We start from the raw sequence: 22,878 nt of genomic DNA on the forward strand, positions 1-22,878 counted from the left end.
GGTTTGGGGCAAAATTGACTGAAAATTGCACTTTCCCCCCCAAGATTGGGGTTGATGAATTGGTGGATCCCATAAAAGTGGGATCCAACCACAGCATGTGACTTATGGGCCACACTGTGCCCAACCTTGGTATAAAGAACTAATCCAGGAAAAACAAGCAAGAAAATCAGGAAAACCTCCATTGCCAGTGCTATTTTCTGAAAGTGTTATGGATGGTTGAAAGAAGCACTCTTGTACCCCATTAGGTATCCTGGCAATTTCACTGTTTAGCTTCCAATATCAGTTGCAATAGCAAGCAAACTGTGGACACTTTGTTAGAGATAATTGTGTGGTTTCTCTTATTTCATTGTAATTTTCTGTCAGGAGTCCCACATCATAAGTTAAAGGAAGTGTGGATACAAAATCATATAGTTGTAGAGACTGAATTTTATTGCTCTACTATAAGAATTAGACATGCATTAACTCTGTGAAGGAGGCTTATTTTTTCAGACAAAATTCCTTTGCTGAATCCCCACTTAGCAAAAGGGAAATTTTGGATAACATCTTTTCCATTCCTTTCCCTATCTCTGCTTCTCCATGTCCCCTGGAAAAGTGGGCAGTCATTAATGTTTCCCATTCATGGGAGAGGGAGCAGGACTGAGCCCCTGTGGATGGGAAGGATCTGCTGTAGTCTATAATAAATTCTTGTCTCCTAAGAAATAGAGGATCTTATGTTTAATTTGGAAGAAGCTGGTATCCATATTGACCCTGTATGTGTGCCATGTCTCCTGGTGACTTATGGAGGTTCCATGAATTTCATAAAGTTTTCTAAAACAAGGGCTATTAGGAAGTGGTTTTTCCAGTTCCTTCTTCTGAAATATAGCCTGCAGCACTTAGTTTCCATTGGTGGTCTCCTGTCAAGGTACGACCTTGCTTAGCTTCCAAGATCAAACAGGATCTGATGCCTTTCCCTGGCTAAATATCTTTTAGGCTACAGAGATCTGGCAGGCAACTATAATTTGCCTGAACTGTTCCTGGACAACCCACCCACCCCCCAGTTTAAATCCTTGCTCAGATCCTAATATCCTGCCATTCTTGCAACAGAATGATAGTTCTCATATTGATTCGTGTTCCAGATAGACTTGTTCTGTTAACATGAAAAAAAGAGAGAATATTTTTAAAACTGGTTCTGAAGCAGAGGCCAGTGGGGCACAGTGCTGTTGTTGAACCTGACAGTATGCATAATAAAGCAATACTCAATTCAAAGCATTTTGAAATTCCTACCCTGTCTGCCTTTTCCTTTCAGCATATCTTACTTTTCACAGTAGGAAGGAAAGTGAATGAAAATATATGTACCATACAAGTTCCCTGTACAATAATAAAGCAGGATGTCTTTCATCATTCTCAGTTAATTTTAAATATAGGATTAGAACATTTCCCAGTCCTCCCATTCTTCTTGCAAGGCAGTACTTAATATGCAAAAGCAATTCTACACACTGGTGTTTTAAAATGATCCTTGCTTTAGCAAGGCACATAAAACTTTAAGGCACAGAGAAGGCTATAAATTATTCTTCCTGTTATGAACATCCAAGGCAGACTGAACATTACAGGATGCTTTTAAAATGAGGAGGGGGTTGTGAGGGGAAAGCCCATTAAATAAAACTTGTCAGGGTTGAAACAAGTTTTACAGCATTTGGGCATCTTCCTATTAGCAAAAGAGATCCCAGACTTTGAACTAAAGCAGGACTTATGTTTCTTGCCAAATTCATACAAACAAATACTTATTTGCCTTCTTTATTATCCCATGTGGCTTAACCTAATGCCCTGGCCTTTAATTCACAGAATGAAGGCAAATACATACTGGAAGAGGTGCCCCAACCAGATTTTGTTCATCTTTCCCATAACACTAACTGGGAGAGCTAAGATATGAATCAACATAAAATGATTACATCTACCAGAACACATGTCATGGAGCTTTTTTGCTCATCTCATCTGGTCATTTATTTTAATGGGCCATAGTAAAATGAATGACGATTGCACAGTCACCATGTGATTATTAGATTTTTGTCTCTGTTATACAGAAGAGAAATGGTGCAGTTTTAAAAAAATGAACTCAGTGGTTACGCTTTCTTAATATCCCTGATTAACATAAACAAGGAAAAATACATTCCATGAAACGTGCTGGTTTTCATGTAACAATTATTTTCCAATGTCATAAAACACAACTGGGGCTCAATCCACCAGCAAGTAATATTTGTTGTTATTTACAGTTACGTTGGCTTCAGCTTGCAATGACCCTATGCATGAGATGCCTTCAAGAGCTCCATCCATCCGTCTCTCTGCTCCGGTCTGTGGCTTCCTTCTATTGATAGTGTGGTCTTCCTTTTTTCCTACCACCTTTCAGTATTTTTCAGTAAGTTTTATCATTTCATGATATATCCAAAAATATGATACTAGATTGGCGTCTAGTGAGAGTTCCAGGGAATGTTCTGCTTATATTCAAATTCCAAGCTTTACTGATACTTTGGGATTTGAAGAGGTCCATTTTAGCAACCTCACAAACCATTCTGGCATAGCAGTGGTATTATGGCAACATTTGTAAGGAGATATGTTACTGCTTAAAGCTAAGGATAAGGATGCTGAACCAATTTCTCATGAACAGACGAGACACTCAATGGCCCAGCATATATCAGCAAAGCATAATAGTTCTGCATGATGACATGTGCTAGGCTGAGCCATATCTTCAGTTTACAATACCGTTTCTGTACAGCTGCATGGTCATTTAATACATAATGGGGATTGGGTAGGACTGGAGAAGTATCTGGCAATGTCCCCATATCCAGATGCAAAATGATGACAGAAGCACTGAGATCCACATTCTGGGGGGCTTAGTGCTGCTATAAAAGTTTCATGGCTGGCCATGGGGATATGGCCAGGTATTCTCCAGTTCTATCTGACTGGGGCATGGAATGGCCATGGACTGGCAGGTAGGGAAGGAGACTGTACAGCAGATCTTGGGGGAAGTCAGGCACTGCTGAAGGAGAGGAAAACACAAGCTTCCACAGCAACCTAAAAAAGACATATGTAAGGGTAAGAAAAACTTATGTGTTCATATGACACTAACATATTGCCAAGCAACATGTGGTTCCATAAATTGGTATGAAGCTCCCTTTGCAGAGTAGATCCTAATCCTGAAATGTACGCAGAATGTTTGCTTACATGGACCTGAGCATAGCCTCTCTGTTTCTGTGGAGAGTATATACACAGATTCCTCTGTCTAAACTTATTAGATAGATACAGGAATGTAAATCCAGACTTCTTTTTGTCTTTCTACAGTAAATGAAATTAAAAACAAAACAAAAAACCAACCAACCTCAAAACCAACTTTTTTTGTGAGCCTCTATGAGATAGGAAGGTTTTCTTTTTGTAATTGTCAATGTCTGCAAAAATGTGTGTATCTTTAAGAGGTGCCTTTATGCATTTCTGTAAAATATGTAGTACTGGAATATAGTAACTATTGCTTTGTAAATAGAAAGGAGAAACACTGGCTGAGTTGTTATATCTTTCTGATGAATCAACATGTCCAGTTGTGCTTGTTGTGGGTGTTTGTGGATGTGCACTTAGCTTCATAAAGGGAAAAGATGCTCATTTTTCATGGAAGAAGAAGATTTAGGTAGAGCATATTTTTCACAAATAGTAACAACAAAAAATATTCATCCTTTTAGTTGTAGGCTGGCAATTAGATCACTTGAGGGGGTTGGAGAGTCCCTAGATTCTATCTTGTCATGTCAAGAAGATTAGTGTAAACTGAAACCTTGGTAATCGAGTTTTTTTCCATCACATGCTATTTGACAAAGGCAGTTATAAGATTGAAGGGTGCTGATGCTTAATCATAGCAACAGTAATACCGGATGACATATAATTGATTTCTCTAAATAGATGATTAGTGGTATTAGAAAGCCTAGACATCTGTTTCTAATACAGCAGCAGGAACATGTAGCATACTAGTCCAGATACCTAGTACATGACATTATACTACATTAGACATGTTGGATGAGAAGATCTGAGACTTATCTAGAACAACAAAGTCTCCTTCTGCACACACTTGCCTTTTGAATTATGGTATAAAATGAAGATGTATCCTAAATCTGATTTTTGCTTTAGATATTATTGCAGAGTTACCCTGCTCAGCCATGAAAAGTCATTGGGTGACCTTGGACAAGTCACATTTTTTCAGCTTCAGAGAAAGGAAAGGTCAAACTCCCTCTGAACAAATTTTGCCAAGAAAACCCTGTGATAGGGTTGTCATAAGTCGGAAATGACTTGAAGGCACAGAACAACAAAACCTAAGCTTTGAAGCAATCACCTCTACATTCCAATATGTAAAAAATACTTTCATTATGTTTATTATAAAAATATAAATGTTCCCACTACAAATCATTTTACATTAGTAACAGGCCATCTACAATTGCACGACATGATTAACTAACTCAGTAAGTAACGTTTTGAAATAAATGTTAAAAGTAAATGCTGATTTGCCAGTTCAAAATCACACTTCTACATTGCTTATTGGTTTCTAAAGTACAGCAAAGACTATGTTATATGTTAACAGAAATAAATAATATATGTAAAAAAAACCTCAATAGTTTAAAGATACAAAATCAATAATATGATAGATATTCTTTGTGAAGACTATGTTGCTTGTTTGATGTAAATAATAGCTAAAGGCAGGTCCTGTACAGGCAGATGGCCACAAAAATTCTATTTTCTCTACTCCACAGTTAAGAATTGTACACTGCTATGTTTACATATGTACAGGGGAAGAAGGGGAGTATGAGCAATAGGAGGCCTCTGGATACAAAAATTGTAAAAAAGAGAAGACCAAATGCTAGTTAAAAAATCTCTGCAAAATAATGTATTTTTTTTCCTGAACAAACAACAGAATCCATTTTTCATACTAAACACAATCTGAATAATATTCCAAGGTGTTACTCAACTCTGAGAGAAAATTAAGGATAGGCAAAATTTATTATGAACACTTGCAAATGAATACAAATCTTGCTTTTACAACCATTTAGTGTAGACTCCTGGACAATTTGTTCCATGTGGTATTATGGAGATTATCCATAGAATTATTTGTCTTTCCAATTGCTTCCGGATAGCACTAATGTTTGCATTTAGAGCTGAGGATCAAACTCCCAAAAGAAGGAAAGTGCTGATGACACAATTATTCTGATCCAGTTCCTTGTGGAACTTAAACATGAACGCAAGACGGTGTGTAATTTCTGCTGTTACAGCAGAGCATTACTGTTTTTACACTGAAATCATATGAAAAATGCCAGAGATGTTATGGAGATGCACAGGGAAGCTACACCAGTTCTGACATTAGCAATTTGTGGTGTCTTTTTATGCTCTCTAAAATTTTATCACAAGTCTAAAACAGTATCACTCCACAATCCTTGTGAAGTCTGTTGCATTCAAAAGATGCCAAATGATATCACAGATATTGTAAACAGGTTACATGCTGGTTTAGAGATTGTTTTACACACACACTCACACTTACACACACAGTGCTGCACACTGACTCTTACAGCACAATCCTGTATATGTTTACTGAAGAGTAAAGTTCCTGTATTAAATGTGGGTTACTCCCCTGTGTTTAGGATTTCAGCTTTAGAAACATACAATAATTATTTACTCTAGGTGGATATCAGCAGTATAAGAATCAAAAAGGAAAGGTTTTCCTTTTTCCCTTCTTTTTTTAAACCCAGGACAGATCATGTCAATGATTTTATTACCAAATAACACATCATATACTTTGTTAGAAAAATCTAGCACCTTCCAATGCTGTGTGCATACTGCAGATATTCCAAATGCATGCAATTATGCAAGCTTGTGCTAACTGGTGAAAAATATATGAACAGCTCAACAAAACTTTTCTCCTTATAGAAAAATTATTAAGTGGTTCCGTAGCACTACACAGTGTGTTGTGTATGAAAGCTTCCATCATTATATACATTTTAGTGTGGGCATGTAGACCTCTTTCTGCAAGGAAACAATTTGTCTGTATTGGGGACTGTTTAATCTGAAAATCTCACTAGTCTCAAGGAATCATTCAAATATTAAGAATGCAGCCAAATTTTGAGAGAATTTGGCAGTTGGCAATCACTAAATCCCAATAAAATCACATATAAATATAAAAGTCAGGAACATATTTAAAGGGAAATAAATAGGCCTTTTATATAGAAAAAAGTTAAGACTTGTTTTCTTAAAAAAGAACACACACATCAAAGCTAGCCCCGTGACAAACATTATTGGTGAACTATTGCCTCCATTTCACCCCAAACATTACTCATGTTTTCCTTCCACAGTTGAAACGGAATATTGCAAGACTATCATTGCAAATATGGCCAAACAAGTCTGAGGTATCACCCCAAATATCATTACTAGAAATATTTTAGGAAATAAAATACTAGTCACCTATACTTTTTACATGTTAAAAAAATACTGCAAGGGATAATCCTTTACTTGCTGCTCTAGACAGTCGATCAAAACACAGCATTACATCCACAGTTCATTTGCCTTTGCAGAATTCAGTCCATTGACATTTGAATGGCTCTCTAGATACATGGAAGGATTTTTAAAAACATTTTAAACATTTTCTTTCAAATGCATTGTATGTTTGAGCAGTCCATTATTACAAAGGGGAAAAAAGCACCCTACTTCAAGAATAAGCGATAGAAAAAATGTTTTTTAATTCCTATTTTAAGGCAATTGAACTCATCTTATGAGTCTCTTAGGGGGCTTGCAATATCCACCCAATGTCATGTTTCCCACATTGTTACAAGAGTGCCTTTGAAGTCTTGCTGTTTCTCACTCATTGCCATGACCTTTGCAGTAACATCTTCTTCCCTCCTCTTGTTATGTCCTGAGTGTCAACATTTTGGTAGTTTACACAGGAACAGGGCCATTCTTTGTATGCATTTCTAGAGACTTAATACTGCTAATAAGCTTTTTCTGGGGGCCCACAATTGTCACACCAATCTTCTTCATGTCACTGGAAAACAGAACACATCTGATGAGTCCATTGTACATGGCAAGTGTATCACAACAAAGTAATTCACAACATAGGTTTGATGACCATCTGTTGATTATTGCTAAATCGTCCTAGCTAGAATCTTTCCAGGTGGATGAAAGATACTGGAGAATATTTCTATGAGCTAAACAAATAGCCATCTAAAAATGTGTTTAGATATAGTTGTACCAATGAAACAGCTTTCAGATCTTGATCAGGACCAATGTGCTGGATATATTATCTTTGTAAATCATGCTTATGTTTAGCAGTGAGAATTTGGTAAATTCTCATTAAAATGTGAACCAAACAAATTTCTTACATCTCGAAATAAAGTAAATGAATCTATGTTCACCTCATGTGATTCTACTTGGTCTGTTTGAAGACCAGTCAGAGCAGAGCAGTTGCTGTATTAACTACAGATGGAAATAATATTTGAAAATATAGGTTGAATCCTCCTTATCTGGAATTCTGATATTCGAACTATTCTGAAAAAACAAAACTGTTTTTCATGGCTAGCTAAGATAGTGACACCTTTGCTTTCTATTAATTCTATATATACAGACTTTGATTCAGGTGAAAATGTCCTTAAAATCTCTTTAAAATTACCTTCAGGCTATGTGTATAAGTTGTAAATGAAATTTAAATGACAACTCATTATGTATGTAAATGCATAATACAAATAAAATAAAATAAAATTCTGAAATCCAAAACACCCCCCCCCCCCCCCAAGCATTTCAGGTAAGGGAGACTCAATCTGTATTTGAAAAATGTTTGAAAATAGGTTTCCTAGGTGTCAGAAAACCCTGACAAGGAAAATTCCAGAGAGGTGACAATCTTTGAGTTTGAGACTATTCTGCATGAAAAATGCCTCTTAAATTTTTTGAAGTTTGATGCAGAAAAAATCCGTTTTCTGTACAGAAAATAACAGTTCTGATCTGTTTTGAATACAAGAACCTGTTTTCTATGGAGAAGAGGTATTTGTTGTGCAGCAAATACTGTTTTGTGCATTGGAAACTTGTTTCCCATGCAAAAAAAGTGCCAAACTGAGAATAGCCTTTGATTCATGTGCTGCGGCTGCTGCTGTTTTCTGTATTGTTCTATCATATTTTAAGATCTTGTTGTTTTTGAATGATCATATCATGTTTTTCTATTGATTACTGTAAAGTGCCTTAAAAACAATATTTTGGAAAATAAATATGGCTAGAAAATATATTAAACATATAATAGTTAATTAAACATATTTAACTGCTTAACTGCCCTCAGGATTGAAGCTTCAACTAGGAAACTGCACGAGAAGTACAAAATGAACTAAGAAAGTAATTTTAAGATATGGTCTTACTCCGAGGAAAACTTGGCTATTGAATCGCATGAGCTGTATTCCACTCCTGTGAATATGTCCTTGCATTGTCCTATCCGAATGCCATTCAGCCAGTCACCTGTTGAGCGGAAAGCGGAGATTTCAATGCTGCTTTGGTCCAGAAGGAGATTAGATGGCCTAAAATAAAATAAACATGGTTATAGCAAGAGAGCAGAAATAGAATCATAGAATCATAGAATCATAGAATCGTAGAGTTGGAAGAGACCACTAGGGCCATCCAGTCCAACCCCCTGCCATGCAGGAAATCCAAATCAAAGCATCCCTGACAGATGGCCATCCAGCCTCTAAATAAATAAGATACACTTTCTATCTAAATTTAACATCAGTCCCAGCAATCCCTAACTTCTAAGGCTCCTGGTCCAACATACAGTTTAAAGGCCACAGAGTTCATATCTGTTCAAGATTATTGTTTTAGCTAGGGGAAATTAGTTCAGAAAGCGGTGTCTAAAGCAGCCAAGTTTATTCACTTACCTGAGAGAAAACCATACTGAACTCATTGGAAGTTAGTCCTGAGACATATATTAGATTTTACTGTTAATAACCCAAGTAATGCTTTATGCCTCAAAATCACTACTGCTTTGTCAGTGTCATCACTTAAAATATATTTGTCTTGAGATTAAACTTTCACAAAGCTGTGTAATTTAGTTGAGATTTAGTCTAGGTTTATAATTGGCTTTATAAAATTTACCAAACAAATCTCCAGTAGGAGACTAGTTTATGACAGTTGTTTAATATTTTTATTTTATTTTAAAAATATTTTTATGGTTTATGACACTTATTAATTTGCTTAATGTCAGATCAAATTAATTGGTTCTCTGAAGCATAGTGTAACTTTATGCAAGTTATGACCTGATGACTGATAAGAGAATGTGACAATTTGGGATGTAGAATCCTATCCGAAGCACATTAAACATCTCTGTTAAGAACTAACAGTATAAATTGTTGTAGGCTACAAAAAAATTGAAAGCAGTGAGCACATTTGCGACATTAAAATTCTACCAGTTTTAGTCTGAGAGGATGAGAAGATACATACTAGATCTTTGTATTTGCCATACAGGAAGGCATAGAGGCAGTGATGGCTGGTAGTTTCTGTGTCAATTAATACAAACCTTGAATGAGATATTTATCTATCTTTATAGTAACTGCACTGAGCAGCATCCATATTTTAGGATTTCATGTATGGACAGGAGCAGGTAGATTCCAAAATCACAGACAAAAACATTATTTTCTGAAGGGGAAAACATATTGTTTGTAATGTATAGGGTATTTCCATCCATTTGAAAATTATAAATGCAAAATAGTTACGTACTTTTTGAAATCACCATGAATTCACAGTGAAATGAAAACAATTCAGTGTCTAACTGAACAATCCTATTTATAGTCTGCTCAGAAGAAAGTGCTATTGCGTTGATTAATCCCCCCCCCCCGCCCATGTAAATACGCATTACAGTCCTAATTCCCTTAAGAAGCTTCATTTGCTGTTTTCATGCTTACTTATTTACAGAGTTACCAAAATGTATTGGACACCTCACAAAAGATAGTAGATGTGAAAAGAGCATTAAAATACTTAAACATTTCATTTTACACCAGGTCCTTTCTCTTAACTGTCTCCCTTCCCTTCTTTCTTTAACACTAACAAAACAACAACAACAACAACAACAACAACAACAAAATGCAACTCTTTCAAGATATGCACATTATTATCCACATTAGATTATCCCTTATGGTAAAAAATTGACATCATTTTAGGCAAGGTGCCTAGTTGGTACCCAGACAGATACTCTGCTTTTTTCTTTCTTTTTAATGGTTTGCTTCTGTCCAGCTGTTGTGAGAAGTACTGTCCGTACTGAAAGTGCTCATTTGTGTATGCATTGCTTGTTCACATTCACACCATAACTTTGGACTTCAGCTATTTCTTTAAATATCCATTACAAAAATAAATCTATGTAACACACTAGCAGTTAATAAACTAAATGCACCTTGCTACCTTCTGTTTGTCTCTTGAAAACCCACTTTTTAAAATGTATAGTTTTCTCTCTCCATAATTTAAAGGATCCCAAGGTATCTGTTAAAACATATAAAATGAAATAAGGAGAAATTGTTTTTCTCCAGTCAGTAGAAAATACGCCTTCCTTTCAATGAAAGACAAATTGACTTAATCACTACTGTGGGATGGGATGGCAGAAATGTTTAAACAACATGATAAAAAACAGAGTGGTGGGATTAACCATTAGAACAGTCTAGTAAAGCTTTCATGTTTATTCATGTCTATTTCTGGGACGTAGGTATAATGGAGACAAAAATGTGAACTGATTTTTAATACAAGTAACTCCCCGAATAAACCAGCATTGTAAAGTATCATTTTTCTTCCTTGTAGGATTCTAGACCAAATAAATAATTAAATAAATTAGCTACATTCTTCCTTGGAGAGGACATCTGGACAGTTTATCAATGAACAGGAATTTGTCTCTTGCTGTGAAGAGTCTATGATGTCTCCTCATGTGCACCAAGGGAATGTGGCCTTTCAGAGCATCTGCATTCATTGGCTCCCCCCCCCCCCCCTTTTGACCCAGCCCCTAGACAGCAAGTCTAAACATGAAATTTATGGGCTGGGTGATATGCACCATAAGCTCACACTTTTACTAGACAAATTAGATGGAGTGCAATTCGTGCAGATGTAAATGACGTCCTGCAGGGTTCCACCTGATCTTTCACAGCTTTTCATAAATCAGGTCCTACTCACATCAGACTGTGGTCATTAAAAAGAAATCATGGAAATTGCATGTTTGCTCGGGGGAAGTGAAACCATTTTACCCATCACCATTTTCTCCTGCCCACCCCTTTACTTTTCTCCTTCCCACTCTCACTAGCTACGCTTCAAACATGTTTTCCAAGTACTGGTATAGAAAAAGAAAACTAGACTCCACATTATTCATTTGGGCACTGTGCTTGTCTGGGAGCTTGCATGCATGCATGGACATATGGCTCATAAATAAAAAGAAAGCAACCAGCACAACAGTAAGATTCCAGAGTATATGTTCCACCAATAGCCTCTTGCAGTTGGCTTTTATGGAGCGACCTATTATGTTAACAGCTGGAATTAACCTTGTTCCTTTGCATGAAAGCCTGGAGAGCCATGGTTCACTGTCATTAAGATGGATGTTGCCACATTGTAAAGAACTTTCTGTCACACCACATCATGTCTCGAAATAAACATATAAATAGCAATGGAGCTCTCCCTCCTGCTGATACAAATCACAGTCCTGAGTGTGCCAGCTGTCCAGCTGGAAAGAGATAACTCAATTTGTAACCACTACCATCAAACACTACTATTTGAGAGACAGCATTGTTCTCCTAAAAGGAGTTTAGGATACTATACCCTATAAGCTTCCAAGTCTAGTTTTACCTGCCACCTTAGCTTGTTTCTTTCTGATGCACTTAAGCTATTGCATTTCTAAAGCTTCATAGCAAATAATACTTAGGTCCAAAACACACTGCAGAAATGATCCAGTTTGAGGTAAGTTTAACTGCCCTGGCTCAGTGCTAGGGAATTCTGGAACTGTAGTTTTGTGAGACATTTAGCCTTACCTGGCAGAGCGATCTGGTGCCACAATAAACTACAATTCCCAGGGTTACCTAGCATTGAGCCAGAGAAGTTAAAGTGGTCTCAAACTGGATTATTTCTGTAATGTGTTCTGGACACTAGAATTAGAAATGGAAACTGCAAATAGTGTTTTTGGTTTGGTTGGTTGGTTTGGTTTGTGTTATCTGGCCTCAACACCACCCATAGCAGTTGCCCTAGAAAAAAGGCTGCCATATGCCCTCCCAGAAAAAGGAAGATATGGAAAGAAACATTCTGACACAAAGAACCCATTCATACTACACAATTATAGCTCTATTATTCTGTTTTAACTGTCTCCGTTCCCTCCTATGGAATCCTTGTGTTAGTAGTTTGATGAAGCACTAGAGTTCTCTAGCTAAGAATTCTAAATGACTTTCCATAAACTGACATCCCAGATTTCCATGGGACAGAACCAAGGGAAAGGAGTGTAATTCTTCATTTAGGAGATTATGAGGGATGGGGCATTATTGTTCCATCCCTGTCCTGTCCTTCCCGCCTAACTATGGGAGGGACTTTGACCCATGACCTGGCATTGACCTGGCAGAGAAGTGCCAGTGAAAGTGATCATGTAAATCACTTTCACTCACAAGTGTGCTGAACCTGTCATTCAGCTGGCCGGGACATGTGAGTGAAAGTGATAGCGTGAATCACTTTCACATGAAAGTGGACTGTAAAGCGCTTTAAGCCATCCGCTGAAAGCACTTTCTTCAGTCATTTGCAATCTTTTGTTATAACAGAAGAACCCATTATTACCATGATGGCTGAAAGTGCTTTCACCTGACAGCTTAAAGCACTTTCCAGCCCGCTTTCATGTGAAAGTGATTTGCAATATCACTTTTGCTCGGGTCACAGATGGTGTCATGGCCAGCCAAGAGCAGGACTTGGAGGATGAGGAGGAGGATGAGCCTCCTCCAGAGCAAGAGCTAATTGAGGCTACACCAGGTGCTAATCCCGCTCTGCCAGGTCCCAGCTGTGATCCCCCAGCCCCAGAGGAGGAGGCTCAACCAGGTCCTAGTGCTACTGAGATGCCTCCTGTGGAGCAACAGCCTAGTGGTGACTCTGAGGAGGAATCGTGCCTGGATGTGCCTACCTATAAACAAAGAAGGGCTGAGAGTGCTTGCAGGCGCAGATCCAGAAGAACTGCAGAGAAGCAATTAGAAAACCAGCCGCAGGTGGCACGGGGAGAGTTTCCCTTACTTAAGGTGCAGAGAGGCATCAACTCAGTGCCAGAGTTTATTGCATGATCCTTTTGTGTGATTGCTGCTGACACTGGCTCCTTGTTGCCTTGACTGTGGAACAGACTGGACCCTTGTTATCTTCTGGCTGCTTTGACCCTGGACTGATTTGACTACTCTGACTTCTGGTATCCTGACTTCGGCTTGGCTTTTGGATTGCTCTCTAACGCTGACTCCTTGCAAGGTCTGTGGTCTGCTTCCACTTGCTGTGCTAAGCCATTCTTATCGGCATAGTGTGGGTGTGCTGGCTGCAGTCTAGGACAGATGGGATAAGGATGGGGAAATTATCCCATCCCTGTGTGATAATCTCCTTAGTTTCTCCCTGAAGGTAGCAATGAATAATTTCAGCAATTTCCTTCCTGTTGCAATAGGTTTTACAAAGTTATTCACAACTTGGAACTTATTCTCTTCAAAATCTGCACATGGCTGTTTTGTACATAAAACAGCATTTACTGCACAGGAAACAGAATTTTCTGCATGGAAAATAATATTTCAATGCAAAAATATTCATTCCTGTGCAGAAAAGACAGTTTTCTATGAAAATAAACAAGGTGTGAATTTTATACAAAACAATTCCTCAGTGACAGGATTTTTTGCACAGAAAATATCATTTTTCTGCAGAAGAATTAATATTTCTGGTGCCATCCAGCCTTTGAGGGAGAGATACAGGCCCAGTTCCATCAGACCTGGCCTTGACTAGGAAGCGGTTCCCTCCCCCCAGTCCATTTGCCATGGTCCAGGCCTCAGAGGGAGAGAAGAACTGCTGGGCCTGATCCCCTTCCCCACCACCATTCCCTTCTCCTTTTGTGTCATGTCTTTTTAGACTGTAAGAATGAGGGCAGGAAACCTTTTAGTTAACCATTTGTAAGCCGCTCTGAGAGCCTTTAGGGCTGAAGAGCAGGGTATAAATACTCTTAAATAAATAAATAAATTTCCTGCGCAGAAAATGCTGTTCTCAGTGAAAACAAGGACATGTAAATTTTGCACAGAATAAGTCCTGAACTGCTAAGATTCTCATGAGTCCTGGATTCTTCTAGCCAGCGTTTCTCAACACTTGAAAAACATGTTTTTTTCCCATCTATCTTTTTTTTAAAAAAATGTTTCCCTCCCTATTAAGTGGAACACTAGTGCTCTGATTGTATTGTATGAATGGGCCCTAAGTGTCATGATGCAGGGGAGGAGGGGCAGAGTGAGTGTATAATCAATATAAGATTAAGAAGCAGAGCCCTCCCTCCAGTCCATCTGCCTTGGTTCAGGCCTCAGAGGGAGAGAAGAACTGCTGGACCTGATCCCCCTCCCCACCACTGTTCCCTTCTCCTTTTGTGTCGTAATCTTTTTAGATTGTAATCTAATCCACCTGCCATTTTGGTCATCTTGGCCCCAATTTTTTGGTATGACAATCAATTTGTTTGTTACTTCTATACTGTAAGTGGGGCTTGAAAAACACATTTAGTGGGTATTTGGTTTCTCCGATAGGAGGTTTGGGAGAAGAGCCTGCTTGCCTGCATTGCCGTGGCAGTTCAGGGGCCTTTTCACACTACCCATTATAGTAATTTGATTTCACTTTAACTGCCATGGCCGAATCCTATGGAATCCTGGTGTTTGTAGTTTGGTGATGCACTAGAGCTCTTTGGCAAAGAATTCTGAAATGTCCTTCCCCAAACTGCCAAACCTAGTATCCCATCTGATTGAACCATGGTCACCATGGTGGAATCATGGTGCTATAGTATTGCTATGTGAAAGGGTCATATGTCATACCATGCCCCTGTTTGGTATATAGACCAATGGTCTGCCGCAGCCCAAAAAATAGATAGCTTGTTGCTAAGAGTAATAGTAGACCATTCACCTGCCTTTCCTGATGATTTTCCTGGACATCAGCCATTTGAACAAGGAATCACACACCTGGAAACATGAAACTGAAGAGGGTTAATGAGAGAATACAACTCTTCACTCTCACTTGGCTACCAGCTTGCCTGATCTCAACCTGTTCCATTTATTAAATCTTCCCAAAATAACATGGATGGGTACTGAGAGATGATCTTTAGATTTGACCCAGACATCTGTTATTTAGATTGTTTCTGCTTTCCTCTTGTGCTTCAACCTGATGCTGTTATAAAAGCAGCAAACCATATTGTTGTTTCCTGATAATGTATTACAAATAAAAAAACCTATTCCCAACACCCCCCCCCCCCCCCCGTTTGCTAAAAGAGTATCCCTAAAGAGGTTCAAAGGAGAAATCTGATGGATTAAGCAACAGTGCCCATAATAAATAATTTGATTTGTTGTAGATTCACTACTGGATGGCACAACCAAACCATTTGTAAGAAAAGGGGAAAATAGTCTTGATATTTGCAGCTCTGCACCATTTTTAATTCCATGCATTCCAAGGCAGACACACGTCAAATGTGGCTGGATTGTTGTATGTTGTAAATGACACTGTGGAAGATGCATGGAACAGCACTGGGAAAAATATTTAAAGTATTTTTAGGCTATTATTTCTTGGTTTTATTTTAAAAATCAGTCAGGATCCAAGTAGCTCAAAATTTTAACCTATGTATAATAGCCATGTAAGAAATGCTGAAATATTATGCATTATCCTCATTTTTTTATTTAAATTTATTTAAATATTTAATTTATTGTGGTTCTATTTACAAGGGACTAATAAGATTTAAAAAGGTCTAACACTGAGCTGAAAATGTAAACATGAAATTATAGTATATACCCTTTCAAAATGACTATTAATGTCCAGAAAGCTACAATACTATTACATATAATCTCCTGTACAAGAACTGTAATGGAAGACCCCAAGCAATCACCAACAAAGGTTTTAATCTTATGTACATACCTAGATCTATATACCTGACAAAAATGGATGAGATGCTTTATTTATATTTTATGAAAGGAATCTTTGGCGGGATACAGACTACCCATTGAGGCAGCCTGCAGCCACCCCTTTGTGCCACATATTGCAGCCAGGGCAGCCACAGCAGCAGCCCAGAGACCCGAATCCGGCGCTTTTTGGGAACAGGGAGAAGCGGCAAAATGCCGCTTCACCCTTGTCCCGAAAAGAGGTGTCCTTGGGGCTTCATATACCAGGACACCCCGGGACCTGCAGCCAGGGGAGAAAGGGGCTGCTCAGCCCCTTTCACCCTGGCACCATTCCCGCAGCAATCTAGTTGCCATGGGAACAAGGCGCCCCTCTGGGAAGGAGCTCCATTTCGGAGCTCCTTCTGGTGCCGCTGTTAGGCTGCCACAAGCGGCCTGACGAGGCATGAACACTTCACTCTCATGCTGCACCATTTGGACGCGACACGGCCATGACATCATAATGGTGGCACCCGTGTATACAGGGCGTCGCCATTACGCCGCCGCAGCTGTGTTAGGGTTGTGGGGTGTCTGTAAAGCACCGGTCTGGATAGGGCCTTTAGTACACAATTGATAAAGTCCCATGTGAATCTCTCAATAACCACAGGTCACTTGACAATATGGTTGCTACCTGGTGAACATAGTTGCAAACATAAGGGATGATCATGGGAACCAACAGTTCTTTCTGCATCTCTTAGTAGACACATGTTATGATGCAATGGCCAGTATCTGAAATCCCATCCAGCCTCTCTCTCTCCTACCAATGATCCAACACATCATTTCCCCCCCTTATTTTCAAAGCTTGTTGCCTCCTATCACATTGTAGGCTTGTTTCCATCTACATTCTAGACTTCCTATTTTATCCAAATCAGTTTGTTTTGGTTTTTACCCAGCATTCTCTCTAGACCTACTTTATCAAGTTTTTCTTACAATTATTAATAGGATTTATTTATATGCCGCCCAATCACTGGGAATCCGGGCAGCTTACAACAGAGGGGATAACAGACGGTTCCCTGCCCTCAGACTTACAATCTAAAAAGACATGACACAAAAGGAGAAGGGAATGGTGAGGGAGGGAGGGGATCAGGTCCAGCATTCTTCTCTCCCTCTGAGGCCTTGACCAAGGCAGATGGACTGGAGGGAGGGCTCTTCTTCTTCAGGCTAGCCCTGATGGAGCTGGGCCTCCCTGGTCAACTCCCTCGCAGGCCAGAGGATGGCAGTTATAGAGGGAGGAGTCTCTTCTTCCAGGCTAGCCCTGATGGAGCTGGGCCTGCCCAGTCAACTCCTTCATAAGTATTATTCCCTCACTTCACCTGCCCATTTTTTAGCCCTTTCTTCAGCCTTCAGTTTTTTACTTCAACCCTGCTCAACAGCTAGTATTCAAACTCAGGGATTTGCAAGCACACAACTATAAGCAAAAAGGACTGATTGACTGCTGATGTCACAAAAGCAGTCATTCTAGTTTATGTTGCCTATCTTGCCATCCATTTCACCACTGTGCAGCTTACGTGAAAGCAGAATCTATGGACAATTGTGTTTTCCTCAGCCTCAAGAGTGCAGGTTCCTGAAATACAGCACATTGCCTTCTTTGGGTTGCATTCCATCTGTTCTGTAACTTAGTCCAGTATCCACAATTGTCAAGAAACGCCCAGGGGGACAAGAAATAATAAGCCAAACTATAAAAATAATGGTAGTGATCAAACCTAAATGAACTATGAACTCACTGTTTTCCTTTGTTTTTTAAAAATCTGGACATTATACAGATAAAATTAGAGTAGAGGAAGTTAACAATGCTCAGACACCCAGACAAAACAAGTCAAAAACATTATAATTAGGTTATGCAATTCTCTGACACAATCACAACTCTAAGAATTGAAAAATGATGCACCTAGCTTTTTGCACTGTATTCCAGACCAAGATATCTAATTTTTATAGAAGGAAAACCAATTGCAAAGACTGAATCATAGAAGAAATATACAAGGTCAATTAATAAAAAAGATGAACCATAAAGACTGTTGTATTGGTGCAGATAGAATAGTGGGCTACAGTACTTTTACACACTTGATTTTAACAAAAAAACAAGAAGTGGCACTTTTAATATAGACAAAGTAGATGAGAATAATAACCATGACATGCCAGGTAGAATGCACAACTTTGAACCAGGAGATTCTTCAATTTCTCCTGTTCCAATACCACTTCATTTTATTTTTAATCTGACCATTTCTCTCTGCCTCTACTGCCAAGATTCTGGTCCATGCCCTAGTGGTATCACAACTGGATTTCTGTAACATACTTTCTCACCTCCATCATTTAATTTCTGTCCAGCATTCAGCTGCACACATTATTACATCCGCCCACCACTTCAACCATATCTCTCCTTGGTTGTCATCCTTTCACTGGCTCCCACTCCCTTTCCATATTCAGTATAAGCTTTTGTTGTTGACTTTTAAAGCCCTCCATGGGCTGGCCCCTCCTTATTTATCAGACCTTCTTTATCCTCTCCTTCCTGCTTGGGACCTCCATTCTGGTAGTCAAGGTCTGCTGTCTCAGCCCAGGATTTTCTCTGCCCCGTCCCAGATTCGTCCCTTTTCACTTGCTGACCCTCCTTCCCCCACATGTGCTCGTGGGGGAAGGAGGGGCTCATCAGACAGAAAACACTTAGATCTCAATAAAAACTACAAATCCCAGAATTTCACAGGAGGCAGCCATAGTAATTAAAGTGGAATAATAGAATTATAGTGTTGTGTGATATTGTCTATGACTCTAGAGACCAGAGTTCAAATCCCTGCTTGGATATGGAAACCCGCTGGATGACTTTGGGCAAGTTACATACCCTCAGCCTCAAAGGAAGGCAAAGGCAAAACCTCATCTGAATAAATCTTTCCAAGAAAACCCCAAGAGGAGTTTGCCTTTGGGTTGCCATAAAGAGGAAATGACTTGAAGGCATACAATAAAAACAACCATCATGCTATATGATTCAGTTTTGAAATGTGAGTAGTTAGGGTTGTTCATATATTTGTTAGCACATTTAAATACTGTATCTATGTGGTCAAGCTAGAAAAACTGAGCGTGTAATAATGGATTGAACACATGTATGTTTAAACAGAGCTTCATTTCTTCACAGCTACAAATTTGCTTTCAGAAATGAAATATGAGATTAACATATGATTAAACATGTTAAAGATAAAATATGGATTATCTCTCTGCCAATTCAACATTTCTATCCTTGCTGAGCATGACCCTGTGGTTACTCATGGTCAGAAAACACTGTTCTGATAATGCTCACATTTCTAAATCATAGGTCCGATTTAAATGGGCCTTTTTCGCCGCCCCCGTCATGTTCTAGGGGTTGGCTGTCCATACCAGCCTCACCCCTAGCACGTGACGGGGACGTCAAAATGGCAGCATCCTGTACATGTGGGCACCGCCATTTTGACGTGACAGGCACCTAGCGTCCGCATTTCCCGGCGCCTTTGTGATGCTGCAAGCGCACCATTGGCGCCTTGTGGCGTCACAACTGCACCTCAGAAAGAACCCACTTTTTGTGCGTTCTTTTTTGCTGCGCGAGGGAGCTGCACGGTTTGTCCGCTGTGGCTCCCTCATGCAGCAGACCAGGGCAGCAGGAGACCACACTTTTTGGGTGGCCTGTATCCCGCCATACATTCCCAAGATGCAGAGCACCAAAACCTTTTTTGGTTGTTGTTGTTGAACATGGACTTTTTTTAGATTGTCAGCTCACAGCTCATATGACTTTGAAACTTGGCATTGATTTGCTTCTTCTGCCAGCTGGGTTAGTACCACCTGGAACAGTAAGGTGTCCTGTTTGTTTAGAAGAAGATGAGCAGATAGCTGCCAAGCTTTCATCCCCCCAACCTACTGTCCCCTGGGAGTCAAGCTGCTAATAAGGAATAGGCAAGGGTAAGGAAACTGGTGGTGGCCAGTGTAAACATATTATAATTATTGGAAGTAGAGAAAGCAAACATATTCTTTTTCACTGTGCAACATGTAGGATGTAATGGGTCACCTTGCAGCCGCAGTGGTGATTATTTTTAGACTGCTGGGATTACGGATCAGCTTGTCCAAGATGCTGACAATCTGCTCAAACTTCGGTCTGTTGTTTCTGTCTTTCTGCCAACAGTCCAGCATCAACTGATACAAGGCAGCTGGGCAGTCCATGGGAGGTGGCAAGCGATATCCTTCCTCCACGGCTTTAATTACCTGCATAAGGAGAAGAGATTGAGGAAGCTGAAGGACGTTCAGTGAACCTATCCCCTCTTGAGTCATATGCAAGTCATAACCGTTACCATTATTGTGTATGCTCCATGTTTAAACAAATGTATTCATTCTCTAATTGCTTTGAAGGGCACTCCTTCATTTTTATCTGCAAAAGAAACTACTTGACAGAACAAGGATATGAAAAGTGTCACAGGAACCTTAAGTAATGTATACATCTTTGTAGAAGGTCATACTCAACCTTAAGTGCTGCTCAAATCTGATTAGATCAAATACAAGTTAATTTAATAACATTTCCTACAATATATGCTTAATTGTTCCAACAAGAAAACATCTGGATCATCATTGCACAGTCATACTCCACCCCCTCACCCCCCACTTCTTAGCAGATCATATGAATTGTTGTTTAAGACACATAGGACAGAGGAATGGCTATCTGACACAACTGATCTTAGTATTGTTCACAATAACTGTTAACAGCTCTTCAGAGATCCAGACACCAAAAAGGCTAAGACTGGACCTTGGACCTTGACCATGCAAATCATGTGTCACACTACCACTCACTTATGACTGAATGAATAATTGATTGCACATAATAAAATCTTAATGATGATCTTAAAAATCCTATCTTAAACATAAAATATTTCACATGACATTCTGTATGAAATGGACACCAAGAGTAGTGATTTATATGTATATACATAAAGACAGAGCATCTCTATAAATATTTCTATTAACTGATTCAAAGAAAGAAAGCAGGATTCTGCAAAAAAAGTATCTACTAGAATCTGGTAGCTTAGCACAGATAATTATCTCTTCCTCTTTCAGAAAAGGGTGGAGCATCTTGCCCTAATAGGCAGCCTGCTTTGAAAGACAAACTTACAATGGAATGTGTGCAAGAGAAAAATGTTCCAAAATCCAGAAATATTCAGTTATACCAAAATACCAATATTTCTGCATCAGCTGCATCTTTCCTGCGATATATGATTGCTGACAGATGTTAAGGGCTTAACAATTACATGGTGAGGCAGTAAAGCTTTATTACCAATTTTGCCACAATAAACATATTTGCAGTCATGTTGGGTATTTGGCTGGAGAGGTTGTGGCTGTGTGGTTTTGTGTATTTTGTGCTTCCTAGAGTTCCCTTGGGAAAATTGCTGAAATAGGCAGCTTTGATAAAATGTTTAAATTAGGAGGAACAAAGATGACCAAATTAAGCACTTCCAAATCAACATGCTAAGCAATATAAATAATTTGATCAAGCCCTTGGTCAGACATAGCATCTTTTGACCTGTGACCAGTATTTCAGAGATTGGAAATGTGGGCATTCCCCTTTTTCTCCTGCAAATATTTTCCCTCCCTTTTCATATTGGAATTAAAGGTATTAGATTGGGGATGAGGGCTTAAATACAGTTGTACCTCTATAGCCACAGATTCAACCATCCAAAGATTGAAAATATTTATTTAAATTATATAAACTCCAAAAAACTAACCTTGATTTGGTCATTTTATATAAGGAATGGCATTTTACTATGCCATTGCACTTAATGTGACTTGAGCTTCTAGGAATGTTGGTATCCCTGGGGGGTTATGGAACCAAATTCTAAGGGATACCAAAGGTACCCTGAAGGCACCAAATTCCATCTGATTTTGGAAGTTAAGCAGGGACAGCCATGGTTAGTAATTGGATGGGAGACCACCAATGAATACTAGTGTGTGGGCTATATTTCAGATGAAGGAGCTGGCCTTTGAGTATTCCTTGCCTAATAATAATAATTTTTATTTATATCTCCTGCTTCTCCCAAGGATCGAAGCGGAATTACATCATTAAAAATACAATACAGTACACATACAACTATAAAATACTAATACTGAATTACAACATTCCTGTTAGTTCCTTAAAATATCTAATCATCAAGTAATCCTAAGAATACCTTATGAAATTCACTGGGTCACCATAAGTTGTAGGGCTGCCATAATTGTCCACTTTTACCAGGGACAAAATGTAGGACAAATTCAAGACCAAACTGTAGGGCAACTGCAGGACAAAACTCAGCTCAAAATGTAGGACATTTAAGGTCCACCATTTTTCTTCAATGTCCTACATTTTGGGCTGAGTTTTGTCCTGCAGTTGTCCTACAGTTTGGTCTTGAATTTGTTCCACATTTTGTCCCTGGTAAAAGTGGGCAATTATGGCAACCCTAGACTTGACAGGCAACCTGAAGGTGTGTGCTCACAGACTGGGGATGACTAATGTGCTCTCCTGGATCCTCATGCATGTGGCCCTCAAAGCTGTATTTGTAACATTAATACACACTCCCCTCACTGACCTTTTTCTGGAGAAAAAAATGAGGAAAAACCGAAACTTTTGGGAACTTCCAGGAGTAGAGTGGCAACTCACCATCAGAAATTTCTGAAGCTCTCATCTAGTGTTTAATTCTCTCTCTCTCTCTCTCTCTCTCTCTCTGTGTGTGTATCAAAACTAGTGGCT

General features: G+C 39.1%; 1 protein-coding gene across 2 annotated transcripts in view; it reads right to left on the reverse strand.

Annotated features, from left to right (window-relative positions):
* Window positions 1–4,415: 4,415 nt before the first annotated feature.
* The window catches only part of LOC149319743 (ephrin type-A receptor 3), a 279,988-nt gene continuing 261,525 nt past the window's right edge, over window positions 4,416–22,878 (reverse strand). The window contains exons 15-17 of one of the 2 annotated variants that reach the window (XM_089512286.1): window positions 20,179–20,372; window positions 8,394–8,549; window positions 4,416–7,036 (exon numbers count right to left, since the gene is read on the reverse strand). In XM_089512286.1, coding sequence (XP_089368412.1) covers window positions 6,931–7,036; window positions 8,394–8,549; window positions 20,179–20,372 — 456 coding nt within the window. In that variant the 3' untranslated portion in view covers window positions 4,416–6,930. Of the gene's footprint in view, window positions 7,037–8,393; window positions 8,550–20,178; window positions 20,373–22,878 lie in introns of those variants that run through there. The other variant, XM_089512287.1, reaches the window with a different exon arrangement.

Source organism: Sceloporus occidentalis, unplaced genomic scaffold (genome assembly GCF_023333645.1).
Source record: "Sceloporus occidentalis isolate IW3139 unplaced genomic scaffold, rSceOcc1.0.p SCAF_2, whole genome shotgun sequence".
In the NCBI taxonomy this organism is placed as follows: domain Eukaryota; kingdom Metazoa; phylum Chordata; class Lepidosauria; order Squamata; family Phrynosomatidae; genus Sceloporus; species Sceloporus occidentalis.